The 21,597-nt window shown below is 40.8% G+C and overlaps 1 protein-coding gene across 1 annotated transcript in view; it reads right to left on the bottom strand.

Annotated features, from left to right (window-relative positions):
* Nucleotides 1-21,597, bottom strand: part of FRAS1 (Fraser extracellular matrix complex subunit 1) — a 424,264-nt gene that overhangs the window by 143,268 nt on the left and 259,399 nt on the right. The window contains exons 21-28 of the mRNA XM_030313622.1: nt 21,443-21,595; nt 21,017-21,163; nt 15,321-15,467; nt 10,628-10,768; nt 9,573-9,713; nt 7,895-8,032; nt 4,639-4,909; nt 1,075-1,159 (exon numbers count right to left, since the gene is read on the bottom strand). Of these exons, the coding sequence (XP_030169482.1) occupies nt 1,075-1,159; nt 4,639-4,909; nt 7,895-8,032; nt 9,573-9,713; nt 10,628-10,768; nt 15,321-15,467; nt 21,017-21,163; nt 21,443-21,595 (1,223 nt within the window). The remainder of the gene's footprint in view (nt 1-1,074; nt 1,160-4,638; nt 4,910-7,894; nt 8,033-9,572; nt 9,714-10,627; nt 10,769-15,320; nt 15,468-21,016; nt 21,164-21,442; nt 21,596-21,597) is intronic.

The raw sequence follows: 21,597 nt of genomic DNA on the forward strand, positions 1-21,597 counted from the left end.
AATCCATGGTCTTTTCATTTTTGCACCCAAAATCAAAAATACACACACACACACACACACACACACACACACTGAAATTATATATATATATATATATATATATATATATATATATATATATGTATGTATATGTCAGTTTGAAAACAATGATCTCATGTCCTTCCTTGAATCACGACTAACACTCTACTGAGATCTGGATATTGCAGTAGTCTTGGTTCCCCATGCTGATATCATACTAGCTTGCAGTTCACAGCTTAAGACTATATCTATCTACCTACTCTCTGCCCATTTCAGCTGTTCAATCCCTCAAGCTCAGTTACTCAGAGCATCTACCACTACGTGTATTCTGGACACATAACTGCAAGTTGACAAAGATGAGTGAGGAGAACAGAAGAGCCATCACACTGAGTTTTATAGCATCTACCATGATTTCTTCAAGACTTCTGTTTGGCTGATGACCACACTGGCACCTCATTTAAGTAGATCCTTAATAAGATGCTGTACCTACTGCAAACTGACTAAAACGCAATCCAGCTATCTGAAAGGCAAAAGTATCTGAACATAATTTTATATCTCTGAGACAGAAATATTTAGGCAAAACAAACTCATTTACCTAAGATTAAGAAAGTCTTAACAACTGGAACGGTTTCAAATTATTTTGAGGGGCTGAGATCAGATTCAGTATAGTAACGTAAGGCACTATAAAGTAGTGGTCTGGAGCCAGATTTTCTGGGTACAAATCTTGGCTCTTTGTTAGCTATATTCCCATAGACAAGTTACTTAACCTCCCTGTGACTTTAGATTCCTATCGGTAAACTGGGGATAACAACACCTCACAGGGCTGTTATGATTAAATGAAAAACACTACAAAGGGTTCTATCGAATGTATTAGCAGTTAGTTGTTGTTGCTGTTGTTCTTACCCACAAGTACTAAGAGTTACTCCAGTGTTATTTCATGGGAAAAGTGAAACAAGACTGATTTAGCTCATATTTGCTAAAACTTGATTTAGCCTTGATTCATGCATAAGAATTAGTAGGCACATGCAATTATTAATTGTGTGGCATTGTTATTACCTGTGTTGAAAATGCTTGTATGTTGATCAGCTGTGGCTCAGAGAAGAACTGCTGGTCACTAATTTTCAGGGAAAAGTAACCTTTCCTAAAAGAAGTGCCCAAGAAAGGAATGAGAAAATGCAGTCATTAGTCTCTAGCAAAACAAAGAATAAAAATATTTTCAGGTTATGTGCATGTAAGAATTAGGATCAAACCACTACAGTGATATAATATTCATCCTGTAAATAAAAATAACCAGATGAAGATGAATATAGGGCCATACAGGTAAAATTACTGGGTATCCCTTGATCTCAATATAACAAACAATTACATAAACTTTTTATTTTAGATTTCTCTAAAATAAATATATACATAGTTGAAAAATCAGTTGTTAGCCCAAGACAGGCTAGTAATATAGTGATGGCTAATGGTTAAATTGGAGAATGCAAAGGAACTTGTCATAGTCCCTGATTAGCTCTCAATGATTCCCTCTTCCCTACAGACCCTCTCTCCAACCTGTTCTCAAATCATGTGAGTGGGCCCGTGTGAAGGATTTTGCAATGTTTTGTATTACATGACTCTATCTACCTGCCTCCCCCACTCCAGCCACACACATACACATTCAATGTGGACTGGACTAGGAAAAGATGGCTGATTATTCTCTGGAAATTTGCAACTGGCCTGACAGCTCCCATTTGACTATGCAGAAGCCATCGTCTACCAAGCCTGCCTGTAGGAAGGAGATATATTAAGCCTTGGAGCAAAGAGCCACAGAGACAAGAGGAAGAATTGAGTCTTGCTTTCCATTCCTGGTTCTAGCTTCTAGGCTCACCCTGGAAGCCCAGTTGCCCTTGTTGTGTTAAAGAGCTGAGCCATGCCTGCAATGTTATAACAAGCCTTACAATTTTGCTGAATCTAGTTCAAGCTAACTTTCATTACCTGCAACGAAACAGTACTAATTAATGAAACAAAATAAGGTTGATTCTTTGCTGTGGTTTTTACTTCCTGTAAGAGTGTTGTTCCAGCAGCTTCAGAGACAACTGGTAGGGAAGGTAGGAGTTACCCACTTTCAAAGCCAAACCAAGCACAGAACTCATGGGAGGCTGTTAAGATATGTGATTAATGCACTATGGGCGGTTTTGAATTCTGGTTGACTATAGGGACCATTATTTTAAAGGTTCTTCAAAAGGTATTTTTGAAATTAACTACTGAAACATGAAATAATGTGGATGGATCTCAAAAGCATTATGGCAAAAACCAGAAACATACTGTATGACTCCATTCACATGACATTTCAGAAAAGGCAAAACTGTAAGAGTAACAAACAGATTGGTGGTTGCTACAGACTGGCAGGAAGGGAGTAGCAGCAAAATGGAGACTTTCAGGGGGAGGGGGTGACAAAACTGTTTATATCTTGATTGCAGTTGTAGTCTTGAGACTGTAAGAATATACGCATTAGTTGATACTCCTAGAACAGTGCACTTTAAGATGGGGAATTTTGTTGAACCCAAATTATACCTCAATAAACCTGATTTGTTTTTAAAGAAGTAAATCTTGTCTTCCCTCCTGTTTCATCCTCCCCTTGAAGTTCCATCCCATTTAAATCCCGTCCCTCTTCACTCCCAGCTCCAAACTTCCAGAGAAAGCAAATGATAGAAGCAACAGAAAGAAGGAGGCAGGTGTGGTTACTCCCAATGTACTGGGGAAAAATGACTTTTTGGTAGCACTGAGGTCCCAATAACTGCTTAGGATCCCAGAATGCCAACTTGCCATGGCCACTATGGCCATATTTGCAGGTTGTCTTGTACTCCACAGGAGCATTCTGACCCCAAAGGAATCCAGTCCTAAAGAATCATGGTCAGATTTTCATGAGGAAAAAACAAAATCATAAACCTATGTGGCAAGTTGCCCCTTTTGTTTTTGTATCACTCCACAACTTATAGAATTTCCTTTTTTTCATGAATTACTACCAATCTTGTTTTGCTATTCTCTCATTCTTTCTTTCGTTTAAATTTTTAGATGAAGAAAATCCAATGCTAAAATGGGTACACCAAGAATAAAAACAGTGCTGCAAGAATCCCTGAAAAATAGTTGCCATTCTTTGTCCCATTTAGGGCTGCAGAGCTGACTCTGGAAGAAAACATGTGATGATAGATTGAAGAGGTGGAATAGACATGAGGGTTGACTTTGGTTGTCTGGGGAGCTTTATGAACTTTACTCACTTTTCACAAGACATTCAAAGGCAAAACACTACAGGTATGGACGTTGTGTGTGTGCACGTGTGCACACGTGTGTGCCTCTGTGTGTGTGTGATGCAAACGATTAAGAACTACACTTAAAGCAAAATGAATGCAGGACATAGTGTATAAATCTGAAGAGTGAGTCTATGGCATCAGATACCTGAGTCTGAAGCCCCACCCTTATAGCAGTACTTCTCTATACAATGATCATTTGCCCCTTGCAGATGGAAGTGTGCCCATTATTCCTAGTATTATTAGGAAGGCAGAAATCAGTGGCTAAAGGCATGGGTTGTGGAGTCGGGGAACCAGCTATTGATTGGAGACTTGGCTTTGATTATACTCTCGAGGACTGTTTCCCTATCTGTAGACAGGGAACATAAATATACATAGTTCACAAGAAGTGTTTAACACAATGCCTGCGTCAAAGTCAGCACTCAGTAAATATTAGTTATTCTTATTCCTTTGAGATGGTCTTCTGAGGTTCTGGCTTTGAAATGGAATAGAGAAAGGGCCATTTGCTTTTCTCCCCACCTATCTCCTAACCAAAACCTTAAAATAATAATAAAAAAAAAATCTCTAGTGTTGACAGTAGAAAATATTCACTGTGAATATTTCGGTCCATTTTTAACATATACAGTCTACTCTGAATTATCTGCACTAATGAAGCAGAGCAGGATGAAGGATAATCCACAAGGCTAATCTTTGGGGTGCATTCTCTGATTTCTGTTTAGCAGATTTACTCTGCTAATTATATGACTCTATTTTCTTGGGTTAATGTTAACATTCAATTGCATTCCTGAAGCATATGTCAGCTGGGGTGAGGAAGACAGCCAGAAGTGTGCTAGGAATCAGAGGAAAACTAGATCAGGCTTAAAAATTAACCACAATTAATCCCATAAAGTGGATAATAAAAAGTTGTGACTCTTAGCTTCCTTCCAACTCTGAAATTCTAGGAACCATATAACACTTTTAAAAGTATGTGCTCCATCTTCTAGTCACTCCTCACTCCCAGTATATTACCTTAATGTTGAAGAAGCAGCTGTAGCAATCTGGGTAGATAACCAGTTTTGTTTCTGCTGGGCCAAAAAACTGGGTAATTGTACTAGGAACTTTCCTGTCACATCAGAGAATTACCCATAATTATGTGATAAAATGAAAACGCCTCTAACAGAAGCACACTCTCTGAGCAATTACAGTGAAATGATGACAGGCAGCTGAAAGCGATGGCGTTTGTGGAGTATCGATCTTCCCCAGAAGAGAGGGGATAGCTATTGAGAAGCGGGGGCGGGGGCGCAAAGCACCGATGGAAAGGATGCAGGAGGAAAACAACAGAACACTGAGTCACCTGGGTTTTTCTTTGCTGTGCACAAAACGCACTTTTTTCTCATTCACATCTTTCCAGCTAAAATGGCCAGCCTTGTCGAGCTGAACCTCTTTTCCGTTCCTTGAGAGCACTAGCTGACCATTGGTGGGAGTGCTCACAACATGGAACTGGAGGTCTTCCACCCTGCCATCCTGATCTTGGACATTCAGAAGGGGAAAATCCAGTGGCTTCATGGAACCAATTGCAAGGGTTAGAGAGCCATTCACATGAAGACTAGGCGTGTGTATTTTGCCTGGAAAACATATGAACCCAAAGGTCAGACTTGGTACATTCACTGATAAAGTTATTTATTTATTTTTAAAATTTTTCCTCTACTGTTTACTTTTAAGAGAGACAGAGAGAGAGAGAGAGAGAGAGAGAGAGAGAGAGAGAGAGAGAGAGTTTGAGCAGGGGAGGGGCAGAGAGAGAGAGAGGGAGACACAGAATCTGAAGCAGGCTCTGGGCTCTGAGCTGTTAGCACACAGCCCAGTGTGGGGCTCAAACTCATGAACTATGAGATCATGACCTGAGCTGAAGCTGGACGTCCAACCGACTGAGTCACCCAGGTACCCCAAGGTTTTTTTATTTTTTAATAAATAGATTTGTAATGTTCATTCAGAAATGAGACTCTAGGCTATCGTAGACCATAAGCCTCCTTCTAATCCAGTGGTTCTCACCCCAGGATACATATGAAAATAACATAAAATCTCAATGTTAAACATAAACTTCTAAAAAATATAGGAGAAAATCTTTGTGAGCTTAAATTAGGCAATGCTTTCTTAGATATGACACAAAAAGTACAAGTGACAAAAGAAAAAAAAAGATAAATTGGACCAAAGTGCTTCAAAGGACACCAGTAAGGAAGTAAACAAGTCAATTGCTAGAATGGGAGAAAATGTTTGCAAATTATATATCTGAAAACGGACATGTATCTGAAATATATACATCTTACAGCTCAATAAAAGACAAGTAACCCAGCTTAAAAATAGGCAAAGAATTTGAATCGCCATTTTTCAAAAGCAGATATACAAAAGGCCAATAAGCACATGAAAAGGTGCTCAATGTCATTCATTAGTCATCAGGAAAATGCAAATCAAAGCCACAATGTAATACCACTTCATACCCACTATAAAGGACAATAAAAAGCGTTCCTGAGGATGTGGATGAATTGAAAATCTCATACGTTGCTGGTAGGAATGTAAAATGGTTCAGTTTGGTAGTTCCTCACCAGTAATTCTACTCGTAGGCATATACCCAAGAGAACTGAACACATATGTCACATAAAAACTTGTACCTGAATGTTCATAGCAGTGTTATACATAATAGCCCAAAAGTGCAAAGAACCCAAATGTCCATCAATTGGTGACTGAATAAATAAATTGTGGTATATCCATACAATGGAATATTATTAAACAACAAAAAGGGATGATGTACTGACACATCTTCCAATATAGAGGAACCTTGAAAATATTATTGCCAAGTGAAAAAAGCCACACGTAAAAAGCCACATATTGTACAATTCCATTTATGTGAAATGTCTAGAATAGTTAAACCCACAGAGACAGAAAGTAGATCAAAGGCTGCCAAGAACTGGGGCAAGGGAGCGCTAGACAGAGACTGCTAACAGTTACTGGGTTTCTTCTTAGGATGAATAAAATGTCCTGGCATTATATAATGGTGTAATGAACACCATTTCAGTACACCACTGAACTGTGTACTTTAAAAGGTGAATTCTATGGTATGTGAATTATATGTCAATAATAACAATAAAGAATCATACAGGGATCTTTTAAAACAGTACCAATACTTGAGCTCCACCATCAGAGATTCTGACTTAAATGTTCTGGGGTGGGAACCTTAGTGATTTTACAAGCTCCCCAGGCAATCCTAATGGACTTCTAGGTTTGATAGCCACAGTTATAACCTAATTCATCCATCCCATCTGGCCTTCAGACCCATTAAGGGTAAGAAAAGAAGTAAGTGTCTGATACCATTTGCTAGAACAGTACCAGTTAATCTATAATGAAGCATGATTATAAGTGGCTTATATTCAGAATTCATGTAAAGTATATACACTTTGTTTTAAAAATGTCCCATCTTTATCCATTCTTCCATTGATGGACAATAAATTATATTTAAAAAATAAGTAAAATAAAATAATATAAAATAAAATAAAATTTTCCCATCTTTGTCCATAGGAAACATCTGATGGATGAATATCCAATCATGATGATAATTGCATCCTGTCTCCTGCAAGCTGTTTTGCCTGGACTTTAATTATTAGTGTTTCCTTCTGCAAGTAGGTCAGACAGGACAGTTTGGGAATGGCAAGTTTCAAGGGAACTACTTCTACTGTAAGATTACTCTAATGAAAGTGGAATTCGTTTTCACAAGCTGACTTGTACCATGTCCCAAGAGGAGTAGGCTGACTCTCAAGTACTTGGGGTTTCCAGAAAGGTCCCAATAAAATAAGCCAAATATATCTTTTTCCCATGGGAAGTCTTAGTATCTTCAGAGGTCAGAAATTTAGAGACGGAAAATATGATTGACTACGGGTATTAAAATATGCCTCATGTTATTGATAAAGGACACTCAAAAGCTGAGGAATGCTCAACTATTATATAATCCTTAAACTTCATTTATCTATAAAACTTTGGGGCTCCAATTTAAGACTAAATGTAAATTTGCTTCTCTTTTGTTGTAAGGTGAAGTATCCATTGATGTGTTGGATAAAACTAGCTCCACTCCTTTAATATCACCTTCTTCTTTTTTTTTTTTTTTAAGTTTATTTATTTGAGCAAGACAGAGACAGTGTGAGCAGGGGAGGGGCAGAGACAGAGGGAGAGAGAGAATCCCAAGCAGGCTCTGCACTGCCAGCACAGAGCCCAACGTGGAGCTGGAACACACAAAACTCTGAGATCATGACCTGAGCTGAAACCGAGAGTCGGACACTTAACTGACTGAGCCACCCAGGAACCCCACTGTGTCACAGTTTTCTGCCAAATTTCTGATCTGATAGTTGGTACTTTCATGGCACACACTATTTCTTTTTCCCAAAGATCTTAGAAATTGCGTTTCCACAATGCCTATGTCCTATAGATAGTCCCTTACTTCTTAGCATTCCCAGAATGAGAATCCTGTATTTTGTATCACATGAGCCAACTATATCTGCAGACTCAGCCTTTGCATAGAGAAATGACAGGTTAATACACCAGACCATCAGATGGGAAGCACTTACCAGTGCACGTTTCATTAGAGTGGGCAGAGAAGCCAGGAATGCAGTTGGAAACACAAAGGCCACTCTTCAAAAAGAACCCATGGTCACAGAGGTGACACCGGTCCCTGCTGCTGCACTGTAAGCATGCTCGAGGGCAGGCTGTCAAGGAAAGGACACACTAAGTGAGGCACGCGAAAGGCACAGACACTCAGCTAGGGCCACCAGTGACAGAGAAATAAAGAGTGATAGCACATGACTCCCAACTACAGCAAAAAGGAATCTCCTCTAGAATCTCACAAGGAACCCATCTACCCTCTGAAGGAAAGTGAACACAGAACATCACTTTCACTTTATGCACTGTGATGTGAAAATGTTGCACATAAGTGGATTGTTTACAAAGTTGACCATATTGACTTGTAAGGGAGGTGGTTTATGGTGCCTAAGAGCATAGGCCCTTGCTGGGTTCCATTCCTCCTCTACCACTTACCGGCTGTCCACTTCGGGCAAGTTCCTTTAGCCATCTGTGGTGTGATTTTCTTGTCTTAAAAATGGGATAGAAATAACACCTAATGCAAATGACTGTTGGGAGGATTACATGTTTTATTATGTGAAGAGACTAGACTTTTGTGCGCCTAGGACTCAGCTATACTACTAATACCACTACTATTCTATTATTATTATTGTTGTTGTTGCTGTTGTTATTGTTATTGTTATTACTATTTTAAATGCATGGGGAAAATAAGCTCTTTAAAGGACCATAGGATTATTTCCTTGGGTCAAGTCAATAAACTACAAATCGAGTCTTTACTCCCAAGTTTTTCTGCTTCCTTAGTGGAGATTTTATTATAGAGAGGTGGTATAGTATAGTGTAAAGGGCCCTGGACTGGCATCAGAAAACTTGGGTTTAATAACTGATTTTATGTTGCTTGGCCATTCTCTCTCTTGCTTAAGCCATTCTCTCTCTCTCTCTCTCTCTCTCTCTCTCTCTGTGTTTTTTTTTTTTTTTTTTTTTTTTTTTTTTTGCTTATAAAACAGGATTCATAGTGTCTGCCATATTTCACCACCAAATCATTGTGGGTATTAAACAAGCTCATGCAGACAGAGGAATCTGGTGAAAGGTAAAATGCCATGCGAGGGGAATGGCATCATTCTTACAGGCCAGATATTCTTCAAAGTGGGGTATATGGTACCAAGTTTTAAAGGAAATGATGAAAACAAACTGAGCAAACTCTCTTTGGGTTTAACTTTAGTGTGATCAAAAGGTTCAGTGTGTCTCACTAAATCGTCCTCACAAACCCTCTTCTTCAAGGGTATTGTGCCAATATCAAGGTCAGCGGTAATTCAGTCTATACACTGAAGATTCTGTGCCCATATCAACAGGGGTAATCCACTCTTAGTGGATACCTCACCTTAGTTCAATATAAGCCTTATATTCCATAAAATATTGACTTCATTTCCATAAAGACCTTTAGGGACAATATTGATTTGTGCAAGAGAATTATTGGCCTGCACTTCTATATTCGATTTAACCAGCAATTGGCAGATGTGCAGGGGAAGCCATCAATTACTTAGGCCGAGCTCCCTGGGTTTTCATTCTGCTTTTAATTCAAATTGTCCTTGGTTACCTGAGAATCAGCGCATCTGATTTACTTGCGGCCCTCGCTTTTCTCCAGAGAACTCAGCACAGTCTCCAAGTTACCTGCGCATTGGCGATTGGCGTGATCTGCAAAGTACCCCTTCTCACATTCCTGGACACACTGGGCTTCTAACAGGAAAAATGGCTCTTCACAGCGAGTGCACTCGTGGGGACCTTGGCATTGGAGACAGTGATTGCTACACCCTGAAGGACAAAAGTCAAATCAACAGAATTGTGTATGGCTTTCCAAGGGGCTCCTGGCCCTTGTGGGGAGGCACCATTAGATGCCAAACAGTTAGATGACCCAATGTGTTGGACGAAGCAGAAGATGAGGAGTCAGGAACCGGGCTTCTGGTTGTTACTGCTCTACTTACCAGGGGGATGATTTAGGATCAGAGATTACATTCTCTGAGCCTCGATGCTCTCTCCCATTAAATGGGAGTGGACATATCGTCCTACCCAGCTCGCTGGGCAAAGACCGAAGTAAATAACAGAAAACACTGGGCAAACTTAGAAACTACACATATTAGCCATTATCATTATTAACTAGTCCATGGCTTTCTTGCCTGAAGTGTCCATCTTTCCTGACTCACCCAGTCAATTACCAGAGTCTCCCAAGAATGATCCCAGTAGTACTGTCTGTGCACTTTGCAGAGTTGTTCAGAGGCAGAAGGTTTTGTGGTGTTAAATCAAGACCCAAGGGGGTGGGGTTCAGAGGAAGGTGGTGGTGAGACATCCGGTACATTCAGGGCTTCAGGGGGCTGACGTGTGAGCACAGGCCTTCCATGTGCTCAAATGACCAGAGTACACACACCTCTGCATCTAGAGGACAGGACTGTTCAATGTTTCAGGAAATCCAAACCTTATACCTGTTTGCGTGGCCATATACCCCCAAGATTCCCATACTGACCTCAAATTTTAGCAAATATCGTGTCTGGACATGGGGGAAGGAGAGAGGGGGCATTTTGACTGTAACAGAGAAAAACTCTTAGGAAAGAAACCAGAAATTAAATACAAAGCCAGAAAGGAAACTAGCCACAGACTGCTTGTCAGAACAGTAAAAACCAGAGGAGGCTAAACCCTGGCTTCAGCACAGAGCAGGGGCTCCAGACACTTACTCCTGCAGAGGCCCACGTCCCTGTAGAAGGATGGTGAGCACTGCTCCACGCAGGCCCCGTCCTGGAGAACGTAGCCATCCATGCACTGTAGGCAGTCGGTCCTCAGAGGCCCAGAGCACGCGTTGCAACTCCAATCACACTCTAGGAAGGAAGCCCACGTTAGATCACCTTCGTCTGTCCACCCTCAGTCCCAGCGACTAATTTATGAGGACGCTGCTGGCAGCCGCAAGGGTAAAGTGAGGACAACATGAAAGATGTCAGATAAGTGAGCCCTAACGAGGTTTCTGCTTGTAGTAGCCGGAACGCCTCTCTGAGGTTTAGTATTTCCTAATTATGTTGGACACGGGCATGTACAAGGATCACTCCATGCTTGTGCACAGGCTGCTTGTCAGTAGGGCTGCCAAGGAGCCAGATCAACTTAATCTTATTCCATAGCCCCAGAGTTCTTTATTCCTGTGCCATGGTGTCTTCATGCAAAGCCAGCTACAGGGAGTGGGCAATCTGTCTCTGCAAAGACCTCCTCCAAATGCTCAATAGGTGAAGTGATGTCAGAGACTCAGCTAAGAATGCATCTGCTGCCTCCACTGACGCTGGCTGCCTGGCCTCCTGCCTCTCAAAAATCAGGTGTTGACCCACCCAACAGAGAGAACCACTGATGTTAAAATTAAATGGGGCACAAAGGAACAGTCCAGAAAGAAGAGGCTTACAGAAATCACAGAAGATCTCCCTAGCAGTAGAGCTGACTCATTAACATGTTCTTTGCTCAGTAAGCACCTATGGAATGCAGAGCACTAAAAGATGGGTAGAAAAAGTGGGTAGACTCTGACTTCAAGGAGTTAATGTGCTCATGGGTTCCAACCTTGGAACTGCACCCATGGGATCCAGAATGATTGTTAGAAATACAGATTATCAGGCCCAACATCAGAACTATTCAGTTAGTCTCAAGAACTGAGGCAAAAGAAAACATGTTGGGGCCACTATTGTTTTTGTTCTTATGACTATTATAGTTGTTGTTATAGTTGCTGTGGGTTTTTTAAATGTTTATTTATTATTTTTGAGAGAGAGAGAGAGAGAGAGAGAGAGAGAGAGAGAGAGAGAGAGAGAGAAAACGAGCAGGGGAGGGGCAGAGAGAGAGGGAGACACAGAATCTGAAGCAGGCTCCAGGCTCAGCGCTGTCAGCACAGAGCCCAATGAGGGGCTTGAACTCACGAACTGTGAGGTCATGACTTGAGCCAAAGTTGGATGCTTAACCGACTGAGCCACCCAAGTGCCCCATAGTTGTTGTGGTTTTTAAAGGCCCAGGCAACTCTGATGCAGCTAGAAAACTCATGCCTGAGAGCCAAAGTTCTAGCTGCCAAACTAAGTCCTTCATGCATGGAAGATGGGACAAGATAGGTTAAGTACTTGGGTTTTGAAGACACACAAGTCTCCATTTAAGCCATGGCTTAGATACTGTTCATCCACATGTCTTACACATCTTCCTTAAGTTATTTGAGTCTCAGTTTCCCTATCTAAGACAGAGGCAAGAATAGTACCTATTTCATAAGGCTATTGCACAGAGTAAATGAAAGAATGAATGCAAAGGAGTTAGCACAGTGCCTGGCACAGAGTAACAGCTTAATAAATGTTTGCTGCTGAACTGTTTTTCTTGGAGAGCATTCTCCACTCAGGACATCCTCACTCCACCACCCCTCTCAGCTGAGAACTGAGGAAACTTCTCATTAGTCACCTTTCTCTCTTTCTTGATGCAACATTTCTAAGGCCCAAAGAAGCAGGTAAATGTGTAAGACAGTGCACGTGCTTCCAAGATTTCTAAAGTTAATCCCGCTCATTTATTTGGCTGAATCACTCCTGAGGGAAAATGACTAAAGCAGAGCCTTGAAAACTGCCAGCAAAGTTATGAAATCATTTACAACATGGAGGATTCGTGATAATCTTGTTTTTCACCACGTACTGACAACCACTGTTTAGAAGGGAAAAACCAGCAAAGCTTCTGTGGTCTTGAACACCAGAGACCACCTAAGTTGACTACAAAGAGAATTCCTTTGAATAGTGTGCAATTTTGCAAAGCTTTAAAACATACCAGCATATGTGATAGATGTTTGGCCTCTCTACCTGAGCCCCAGCTAAGAGATGGGAGACATGTAGAATGGACGAATGGAGAAGGGAAATGGAATAGAAGGAAAATCCAGCCTTTAGCTCTGTTCTTCTCCTTGCTGACCACTGCCATTCAAAGAGCAAAAGCCCCAAGAATTCTAACTACTGACAGAACAAGGAAAAGGGTACTCGGTTTTTGAAACTGCCCCCTTATAAACTCCTCGAGCACAGGACTATGCCTTTACTCATTTCAGTCTGTTAGACAGAGATGAACAAATAAGATAAGCATTAAGCATAGAGTCTAGCAATCTAGAGTTGTAAATGCAAGTGGCTCCAGGTCCCAGGAAAGTCATATAAATCTATGAACCAGGCCTGGTGTGACAGGATAGGGAGGGTTGGAGACTGTGGTGATCTGAAGATGCAACAGGACAAGACCTACTCATCTGCGACCAACTGCTGCATTATGGAAACGCACACCCAGGGTGGCCAGATCATCTGGCTTTTTCAAAACAGACAGGAAATCTCAGTCTTTGTATGTGATTCTTCTACATGTTAAAACGCATTAATGAGGGGGGCCTGGGTGGCTCAGTCAGTTCAGCAACCGACTCTTGATTTCAGTTCAGGTCATGATCTCACAGGTTGTGGGACTGAGCCTCATGTTGGGCTCTGCACTGGGTGTGGAACCTGCTTGGGATTCTCAGTCTCTCTTTGCCCCTCCCCCACTCATGCTCTCTAAAATAAAAATTTTAAAATTACATAAAATATAAAATGCATTAGTTAAAAAATTTAAAACACTAGAACACTAGGTGGACCAAAAATAACCCTGTCTTAGACCAACTACAACCTGAGGGTTTCCAGTGTGCCACCTTTGGTCTAATTACCAAAACCCTCCACAATAGTTGGCACATAGTAGGTGCTCAAAAATATTTTCTTGCACCTAGATGCTTAGTCGGTTAAGGTTCCAACTATGGCTCAGGTCATGATCTCATTGTTCATGAGTTTGAGCCCTGTGTCAGGCTCTGTGCGGACAGCTAGACTAGAGCCAGCTTCGGATTCTGTGTCTTCCTCACTCTCTGCCTCCCCCCGCTCTCTCTCTCTCTCTCAAAAATAAATAAACATTAGGGCCACCTGGGTGGCTCAGTCCGTTAAGCATCTGACTTCAGCTCAGGTCAGGATCTTGCAGTTCATGAGTTTAAGCCCCACATCAGGCTCTATGCTGACAGTTCAGAGCCTAGAGTCTGCTTCAGATTTTGTGTCTCCTGGATGGAGAACCATCTATCATGCTAATGGCCACCAAAAGAAAACTGGAGTGGCCATACTTATATCAGACAACCTAGATTTTAAAATAAAGACTGTAACAAGAGATGAAGAAGGACATTATATCATAATTAAGGGGTCTATCCACCAAGAAGACCTAACAATTGTAAACGTCTATGCCCCCAACATGAAAGCGCCCAAATATATAAATGAATTAATCACATACAGAAACTCATTGATAATAATACCATAATAGTAGGGGACTTCAACACCCTACTTATAGCAATTGGCAGATCATCTAAACAGAAAATCAACAAGGAAACCAATGGCTTTGAATGACACGCTGGACCAGATGGACTTAACAGATATATTCGGAACATTTGATTCTTAAGCAGCAGAATACACATTCTTCTTGAGTGCACATGGAATATTCTCCTAGATCACATACTGGGACACAAAACAGCCCTCAACGAGTACAAAAAGGTCGAGATCATACCATGCATATTTTTAGATCACAATGCTATAAAACTCGAAATCAACTACAAGAAAAAAATTGGAAAAACAACAAATACTTGGAGACTAACAAACATCCTACTACAGATTCTGTGTGTGTGTCTCTCTGCCCCTCCCCTGCTCAGGCTCTGTCTCTCTCTCTCTTTCAAAAACAAATAAACATTAAAAAATAAACAGGGGCGCCTGGGTTGCTCAGCCAGTTAAGCGTCCGACCTCGGCTCAGGTCATAATCTCATGGTTTGTGAGTTCGAGCCCCATGTCAGGCTCTGTGCTGACAGCTTGAAGCCTGGAGCCTGCTTTGGATTCTGTGTCTTCCTCACTCTCTGCCCTTCCCCCACTCATGCTCTGTCTCTCTCTGTCTCTCAAAAATAAATAAATGTTAAAAAATTTTAAAAAATAAACAAACATTAAAAAATATTTTCTTGATTAATAAATTACATACAGGGGTGACTAGGCGGTGTAATCAGTTAAGCGGCCAACTCTTAATCTCAGGTCATGATCTCATGGTTTGTGAGTTCGAGCCCCACATCTGGCTCTGCACTGATGGTGCAGAACCTGCTTGGGATTGTCTCTCTCCCCCTTGCTCTCTGCCCCTTCCCTGATCATGCTCTCTCTCTCAAAATAAATAAACTTTAAAAAACAAAAAATAAATTACATACAAAGAAAAAATTACATACATACATTCATAATACATGATGACTTCTTGCTATCACCAGAGAAAGTCTAAACATATGACAGTATTTTCCCAGTGTGGGGGAGCAGACATTTACAGTAAAGGGAGCTCACTGAGTAAAAGAATCAATGCATAGTTCAGGAAGAGCTTTACCTCTGCATATCTTGGTGGAGAAGTCAAGATAGTACTGTGGGGCACAGCTCTCATACTGACATTCCCCAAAGAGCAGGACCTTGTTTGGATCTCGGCAGGAGGTACAGCCAGCCTGTGAATCACAGCTTCTACAATGTGTGCTGCATGCTGAGCAGATAGGGAAAGAAAATGACCAGATCATTACAATTGCAAATACTGAAGCACTGATCAAACCTAGACAGATGTTACAAAGGAGCAAAGCACTGCTCCAACCTGTTCTTTAATTATGGCTCATAACCCTCCCCTGTGATCAACAGAAAAGAAAATGTTCTTATTTTCCAGAGAAGATAAATTATAAACCAAGAGAAGATAAATTATAAACCCAAGAATTGAAATCCCACATCCAACTTGCACTGTGATGTAGCCACAGAACTTATATTTACTCCAGGATCTCTGGAATAATAGTCGAGAGGTGTTTAAACCTTACTTCTTAAGGAATCAAGCCCCCTGTAGTTCATGATGTGGACTCAGATTTTTGAATGATGCCAAGATAAAAATTAGGTATCAACTTTATTGGGAAGCTCAGGAAATCCCATATTTTAAGTCACAAAGGACTTCAAGGAGGCCTGGCTTACTGATTCACCCATTTGTAATTCTCAGCAGCTACTGAATTCAAGCATTCGGGGATGATCCCCAAATGTGGTCATGCTTCCATCTTCTCTAACTTAACAACTGGCATTTCTCTATCTCCTCAGTTGTCCATGCTATAAACCTTGGAGGCTATCTTGACACCCCCCTTTCTCTCATTCCTAATCCACTCACTCATTGAATCCTATTTATTCAAAGTTTTCTATGTGATTCTCAGAACTTTTTGTTTTTCTCCATATCCCCATGTACCAATACATCTAAGCCATCACTATCTCCTACCAGACAACTGTCATAGCCTCCTAATTGGTTTCCCCTTACTAAGTTTGACCCCCTTGCATTCTATTGTCCATGTCCCCATAAGAGTGATTTTTTTTTTAAATCTATACTGCTCAGGTTTCAGAGGACACTTTCATCTATAAACTCATTATCTTTCTTCAAACCTGAAAAGTTTCCAGCGATCATTTCTGCAAATATTGCTTCTCCATTATTGCCTCCATTCTTTCTACCTAGATATCTTAATACACACACTTGAATCCTCTCAATATAATCTCTAAGTCTCTTGTCTTTAACCCTTATGCATTCTTCAGTGACTTCTTCAAGAAGGCCTTCCTTGACTCTCTAAAGCAAGTCTCCCTGTCACTGCTCTTATAGCACCCCAGACATTTCATTCATGCCATACATAATAATTTTCATTTAAGTGATTATTTATCTTCTGCATCCTTTAAGCTATAAGCTTCATGAAAGCAAAGACCAGGTTTGTTTTGTTCCTTCCAATAGTGCCCAGTACCTAGCCGGTCATCCCTCATATTGTGGGTGTTTGATAAACATATGCACATAAATGAAAGAAGCCAGATATTGTTAATTATATATATTCAAGCATTAGTATCTCAGCCTCATTCTGAAATTTTCTCTAAGTACCTGTCAGAGGAAAAATCTAGAGAATGATCATGTGAGTTTTAGATCTAGAGAATATCAAAGTGTGTGGCACAGTGCAGGAAGATTATCTCCTGGTAAAAATAAAAAAGAAGTCCTCTTGTTTCACATATGAGAAATGTCATTGATACAAAATATTCATTAGAATATGTAGATTGGTAATTAAAGGTCCTAGAAAAATTCTAGACTGGATTATCAAACAGATGGTTTGAGAATAATTAGAAATAAATATTTTAATTTTTGGAAACTTATATGAAATTAAACTGCCATTTCTTTTTTTTTTAATTTGGGTAGAATTTTTACACATGATGTATCTTAATTTTGGCAAATGGTTTGACAAAAATCTCAATGATAAGCCTGTGAATACAAAAATTAAGGGAGGACTAGTAGTTTTAGGTGGATTTGAAGACGGTTGAAATACATACTCAAAAAGTTATCAGTAAATCTTTGCAATTAGTAAAATGTCTTTAGTAGAATATTATGATGAAGTCTTAATTTTTTACTCGATCAATATTTTTATTAATAACTTTAATAAAAACAAAGAAATGCTAATGATATTTAAATATGCCACATACGCCTAATAGTCACATTTTGCCAGAACAACTCAAACTCAGTTTTAGCTAGTTAAAGCAATAAACTAAAAGGAATCAGATGAAATAAGCAAAACTGTAGGTCCTACATTTATTGCCTTTAACCAATTGCACAAATAAAGGAAACAGGAGGCCTGTTTAGACAGTAGTTCCTATAAAAAATTATCTAAGAATTTTAGTTGATTAAAAGCTTATTAAAGGTATGATATGGTGACTAAAGAAACCAACTCAATCTTAAACTGCAGAGCCTTGATATGACCTAAAGGTTAGCTGGACCCGCTGCTTGGCATAGAGCTGCAAAATGAAGCCCAAATGCCACTTCCCCAGCTTAGAGTTACAGGACAATGCCCTGTCCTGATAGCTGAGAGCGTCTTGTGATTTACTTCCTCAAGCGCCGATATATCTTCTTATTCTTGAATCCTTCTATGCAGGCCTTCATACTGGCTTCCAAAAGAAATGGATTTGTGCGTTTTGAAATGCTAGAAGACTATATGGAGATTTGGAGGGATGCAGCAATATCACACCGAGGATCAGGGAGCTTCCACCATGTCTATCTGAACCTTTCTTCCTCTTTCACTGAACCCCTCATCTCTTACCAAGGCAATGCACAAATGACCTTGTCCTACTCAGAGCAGTTCTGCAATACCAAAGCCCCTTGGGTTTTCAGCTTCCGTCTCCAAAAGAATGTGGGTAAGGAGCATTTTCTCCATCTTCGGATATTCAGACCACACATGGTATTAGTCATGTTGGTGTGGTCACATCTAGAGTCCCTGGTGCTGCTCTCTGAGGTCCGGGACCCCAGAAAGTGCCAAGAGGACAGTGAAGATGGTGGTAGGTGGACCAGTGAGGGAAGCAGAAATGTACTTTAATGATCACTCATCAAGGAGGAAGGGACCTCACAGCTCAGGAAGTCCACCCTCCTTGTTAAACAGGCTTGCTTTCTACCTCAGCTCTGAGAGAGGGTCATCCACTGCTGCTCCAATACTCTGTTGGCTCCAGTTTTGTCAGAGCAGCAAAGTGCAAGTGGGAAATGACAGTTAATTTCAAACTTTGGAAGGCAATAAGGTGAATGGGGAAGGGGACTTATTCTATACCGCTCCAGAGGGGAGCATTGGAGGGCCGATGAGAAAGAACAGTCGGACAATGAAAAAACTATCACCCCCTGCAATGGACCTGGTGTCCTTCCTCATCGGTAGAAGTCTGTGAGGGGGAGTGACACCGAATCCTTGCAGTGGGTGCAAGGTTGCCTCTGGCCACCCTGGAGTTCTCCTCCTCACCTCTAAAGTGCTACAGTTTCAAGTACTGAGAGCCTCATTTATCATCTCTTTTTTAAAGTTCCTGCCTCAACTGATTATCCTTGAATATAGAGCTCAGTATATAATTTCTAAACATTTCTATAACCAAAATCCAGACAGTTCTCCAGCTCTTACTTTCTTCTATTAATGCCTCCCCTTAATACCGGTTATATTTCCTTAAAAGCCCTTCACTGCACAATTTCTAAAATTGTCAGGCCTATAATTGTCTACAATGATGAGCATTAGACGGGAACACTGTTGATTTTTTTTTTACATGCTAGAAACTCAAATATCCCAACTTAAGGGCATGCTTCATTCAATCTTTGAAAGAATGAACCTTAAGCTTTAGCAAAGGACTAAAGCTGGGAGGTTCTTGATTTAACTGAAATAGTCTATGAAATCCTATTTACATGGTAGCACAGAAAATGTATTTGTGCGGAAATCACCTTGCACCAAGGAAAAATCTTCTCAGAAAGAAACATTTTGATGCAATGGTCTTTTTTTTTTTTTTTTTTTTTTTTTTTTGTCATCCAAAGATTCTATTTTTTTCTTTTGAACTTTTATTTCTGTGATTCCACTGCTGTGAAGAGCCTCATCAATCTCAGTCACCATTTCTCCACCAACAGTCTCTTGCTCTTGAACAGAACATGCAAGTATTTCATTCGTGTCTCTTGTGTTAGAGAATCTGTAGATACTGGTAGACAGTTGATATATACTGAGCAAAGTTTTTGTTATAAAAGCAAAGAAATTTTTCATGAGTCTGAAAAGGCTGTTTATCTCTGGTACCTCAACAGATGATGCAAAATGGTGAGTCCCACATAAATTCATTTCAAATGTAAATCCTTGCAAGCATCTCAGTAAACTAATAGTAGTAACTATCTTTCTGTCTATAAAATACAAATATCTTAAACTGCTTGATTTTGCCTCTCATTCTGGAGGAGGAGGAGGAGGAGGAGGATGACGAAGACAATGACAATAGTTAATCTATACAGAAAGCTTGTTCCCTGCTAAGATCCATGCCAAGTGCAAGGTACCATTAGATGTAGGTACCATTATAATCCCCCTTTGACAGAAAAAGAAACTGAGGCCTAGAAGTTAATTCACCTGCTCAAGGGCACAAAGCTAGTAAGTGGTAGGTAGGCCTTGAACTTTAGTCACATGACTCCAGAGCCCACCTTCCTAACCACCAGTCTATAATTCCCTCAGTATGGTACTTCTAGAACATAAAATTGAAATACCAACTCTGTATTTGTTGGCTGTCATTTTCAAAAGGAAAAAGTATAACAAAATTTTTTTGCAAATGACACTTTAGTGATTGAAATAAAGTAAGCCGCCTCAGCATATCACAAAAAATGTTCCTTCATCTGTGAAGGATTTCCTGATTTCTTTTCTACTCCAATTTGCCCTTTCCCTCATTTATCCTAACTCTTTGTTTGTGCCTGACACAAGTAATTAATCATATTTTGACTTACTTGAGAAATAAGACATCTATACAAGTAACTCTCATGCGAGACAAAATAACTACTGTTTGAACAGAAACCAAATGCTTTGTGGCATGTCAAGCCTTGTGCATTGTCAATATTCAACAAATATATACAGAAAACAAATTAATTCCAGACAAGTGCTTAGGTCACTGGTCACTGATTGTGTACCAGAGAGAGTTCCACTCTCTGCTCAGGATCTTGGAATTGAATTGCCGAGAGAAACCACAAGGATAAAATAGACCAATACTATTTTAAAAATGAGGTAACTAGAGAACAGAGAAGCTAAATGAGTGGCCTCAGATCACACAGCTGGTCCTCGCAGAGGAGATCCCTAGCCCAGCACCTCCCGGTTAGGCCAATGTCTGAATTATAGCCTGCTAATGGCATCCATACACCTTTGTAGATTAACTGTCTTTTTATTTATTTTTTTTTAATTTTTTTTAACATTTATTTATTTTTGAGACAGAGAGAGACAGAGCATGAACAGGGGAGGGGCAGAGAGAGAGGGAGACACAGAATCTGAAACAGGCTCCAGGCTCTGAGCTGTCAGCACAGAGCCCGATGCGGGGCTTGAACTCACGGACCATGAGATCATGACCTGAGCCGAAGTCCGACGCTTAACCGACCAAGCCACCCAGGCACCCCTTAACTGTCTTTTTAAAAAAGTAAAGGCTATCAAGTGGGAATATGGACGCAAGAACTTAATATTTCCTGCAGTGACTCCAGAAGAGCAGGAAAGGAGAGAAATTTCATTTTTAAAAACCTACGCTGACAAGCACGGCCATCATCGAGATAGTGCCCGGGGAAGCAGGCGGTGCTGCAGGTCCCAAGGTGGGACAGCACGAGGTTGGCGTCACAGGAGGTGCAGGAGAAGGGTCCTGCACCCTGGCAGGTCCTGCAGGAGGAGTGACATTCTGCAGAGAAAAAAAGAGACACAAAGAGAATCTATGAAGTCAAACTCCTTTCCAAAGCAGCAGCCTGAGAGGCGTTAGTAAAAGCCCCAACTGAGAATGTTAGCATGTTAGCTGGTCTGGTTTACTGTCTCACAGCATGCTTCCCGCCTTCTCTCTCTCTCTCTCTCTCTCTCTCTCTCTCTCTCTCTCTCTCTCTCTCTCGGTTCAAATCTTCTCCACTACTGCCCCAAAGAGAAACTCGTGAGGCACCACCAGCTCCTGTATCCAGCACTTACTCACTTTTACAAGCTCCTCTCTCTGAGTAGAATCCAGAAGGGCAATCAGGAACACAGTGGTCCCCCAGCAGCAGGTACCGGGCATTCTGGCAGCTCAGGCAGATGCTCCCGGTGTTGTGGAGGTCGGCTGCACAGTGCTGGCACAGAGGATGGCAGTCT

The sequence above is a fragment of the Lynx canadensis genome, chromosome B1, assembly GCF_007474595.2.
Source record: "Lynx canadensis isolate LIC74 chromosome B1, mLynCan4.pri.v2, whole genome shotgun sequence".
Lineage (NCBI taxonomy): Eukaryota > Metazoa > Chordata > Mammalia > Carnivora > Felidae > Lynx > Lynx canadensis.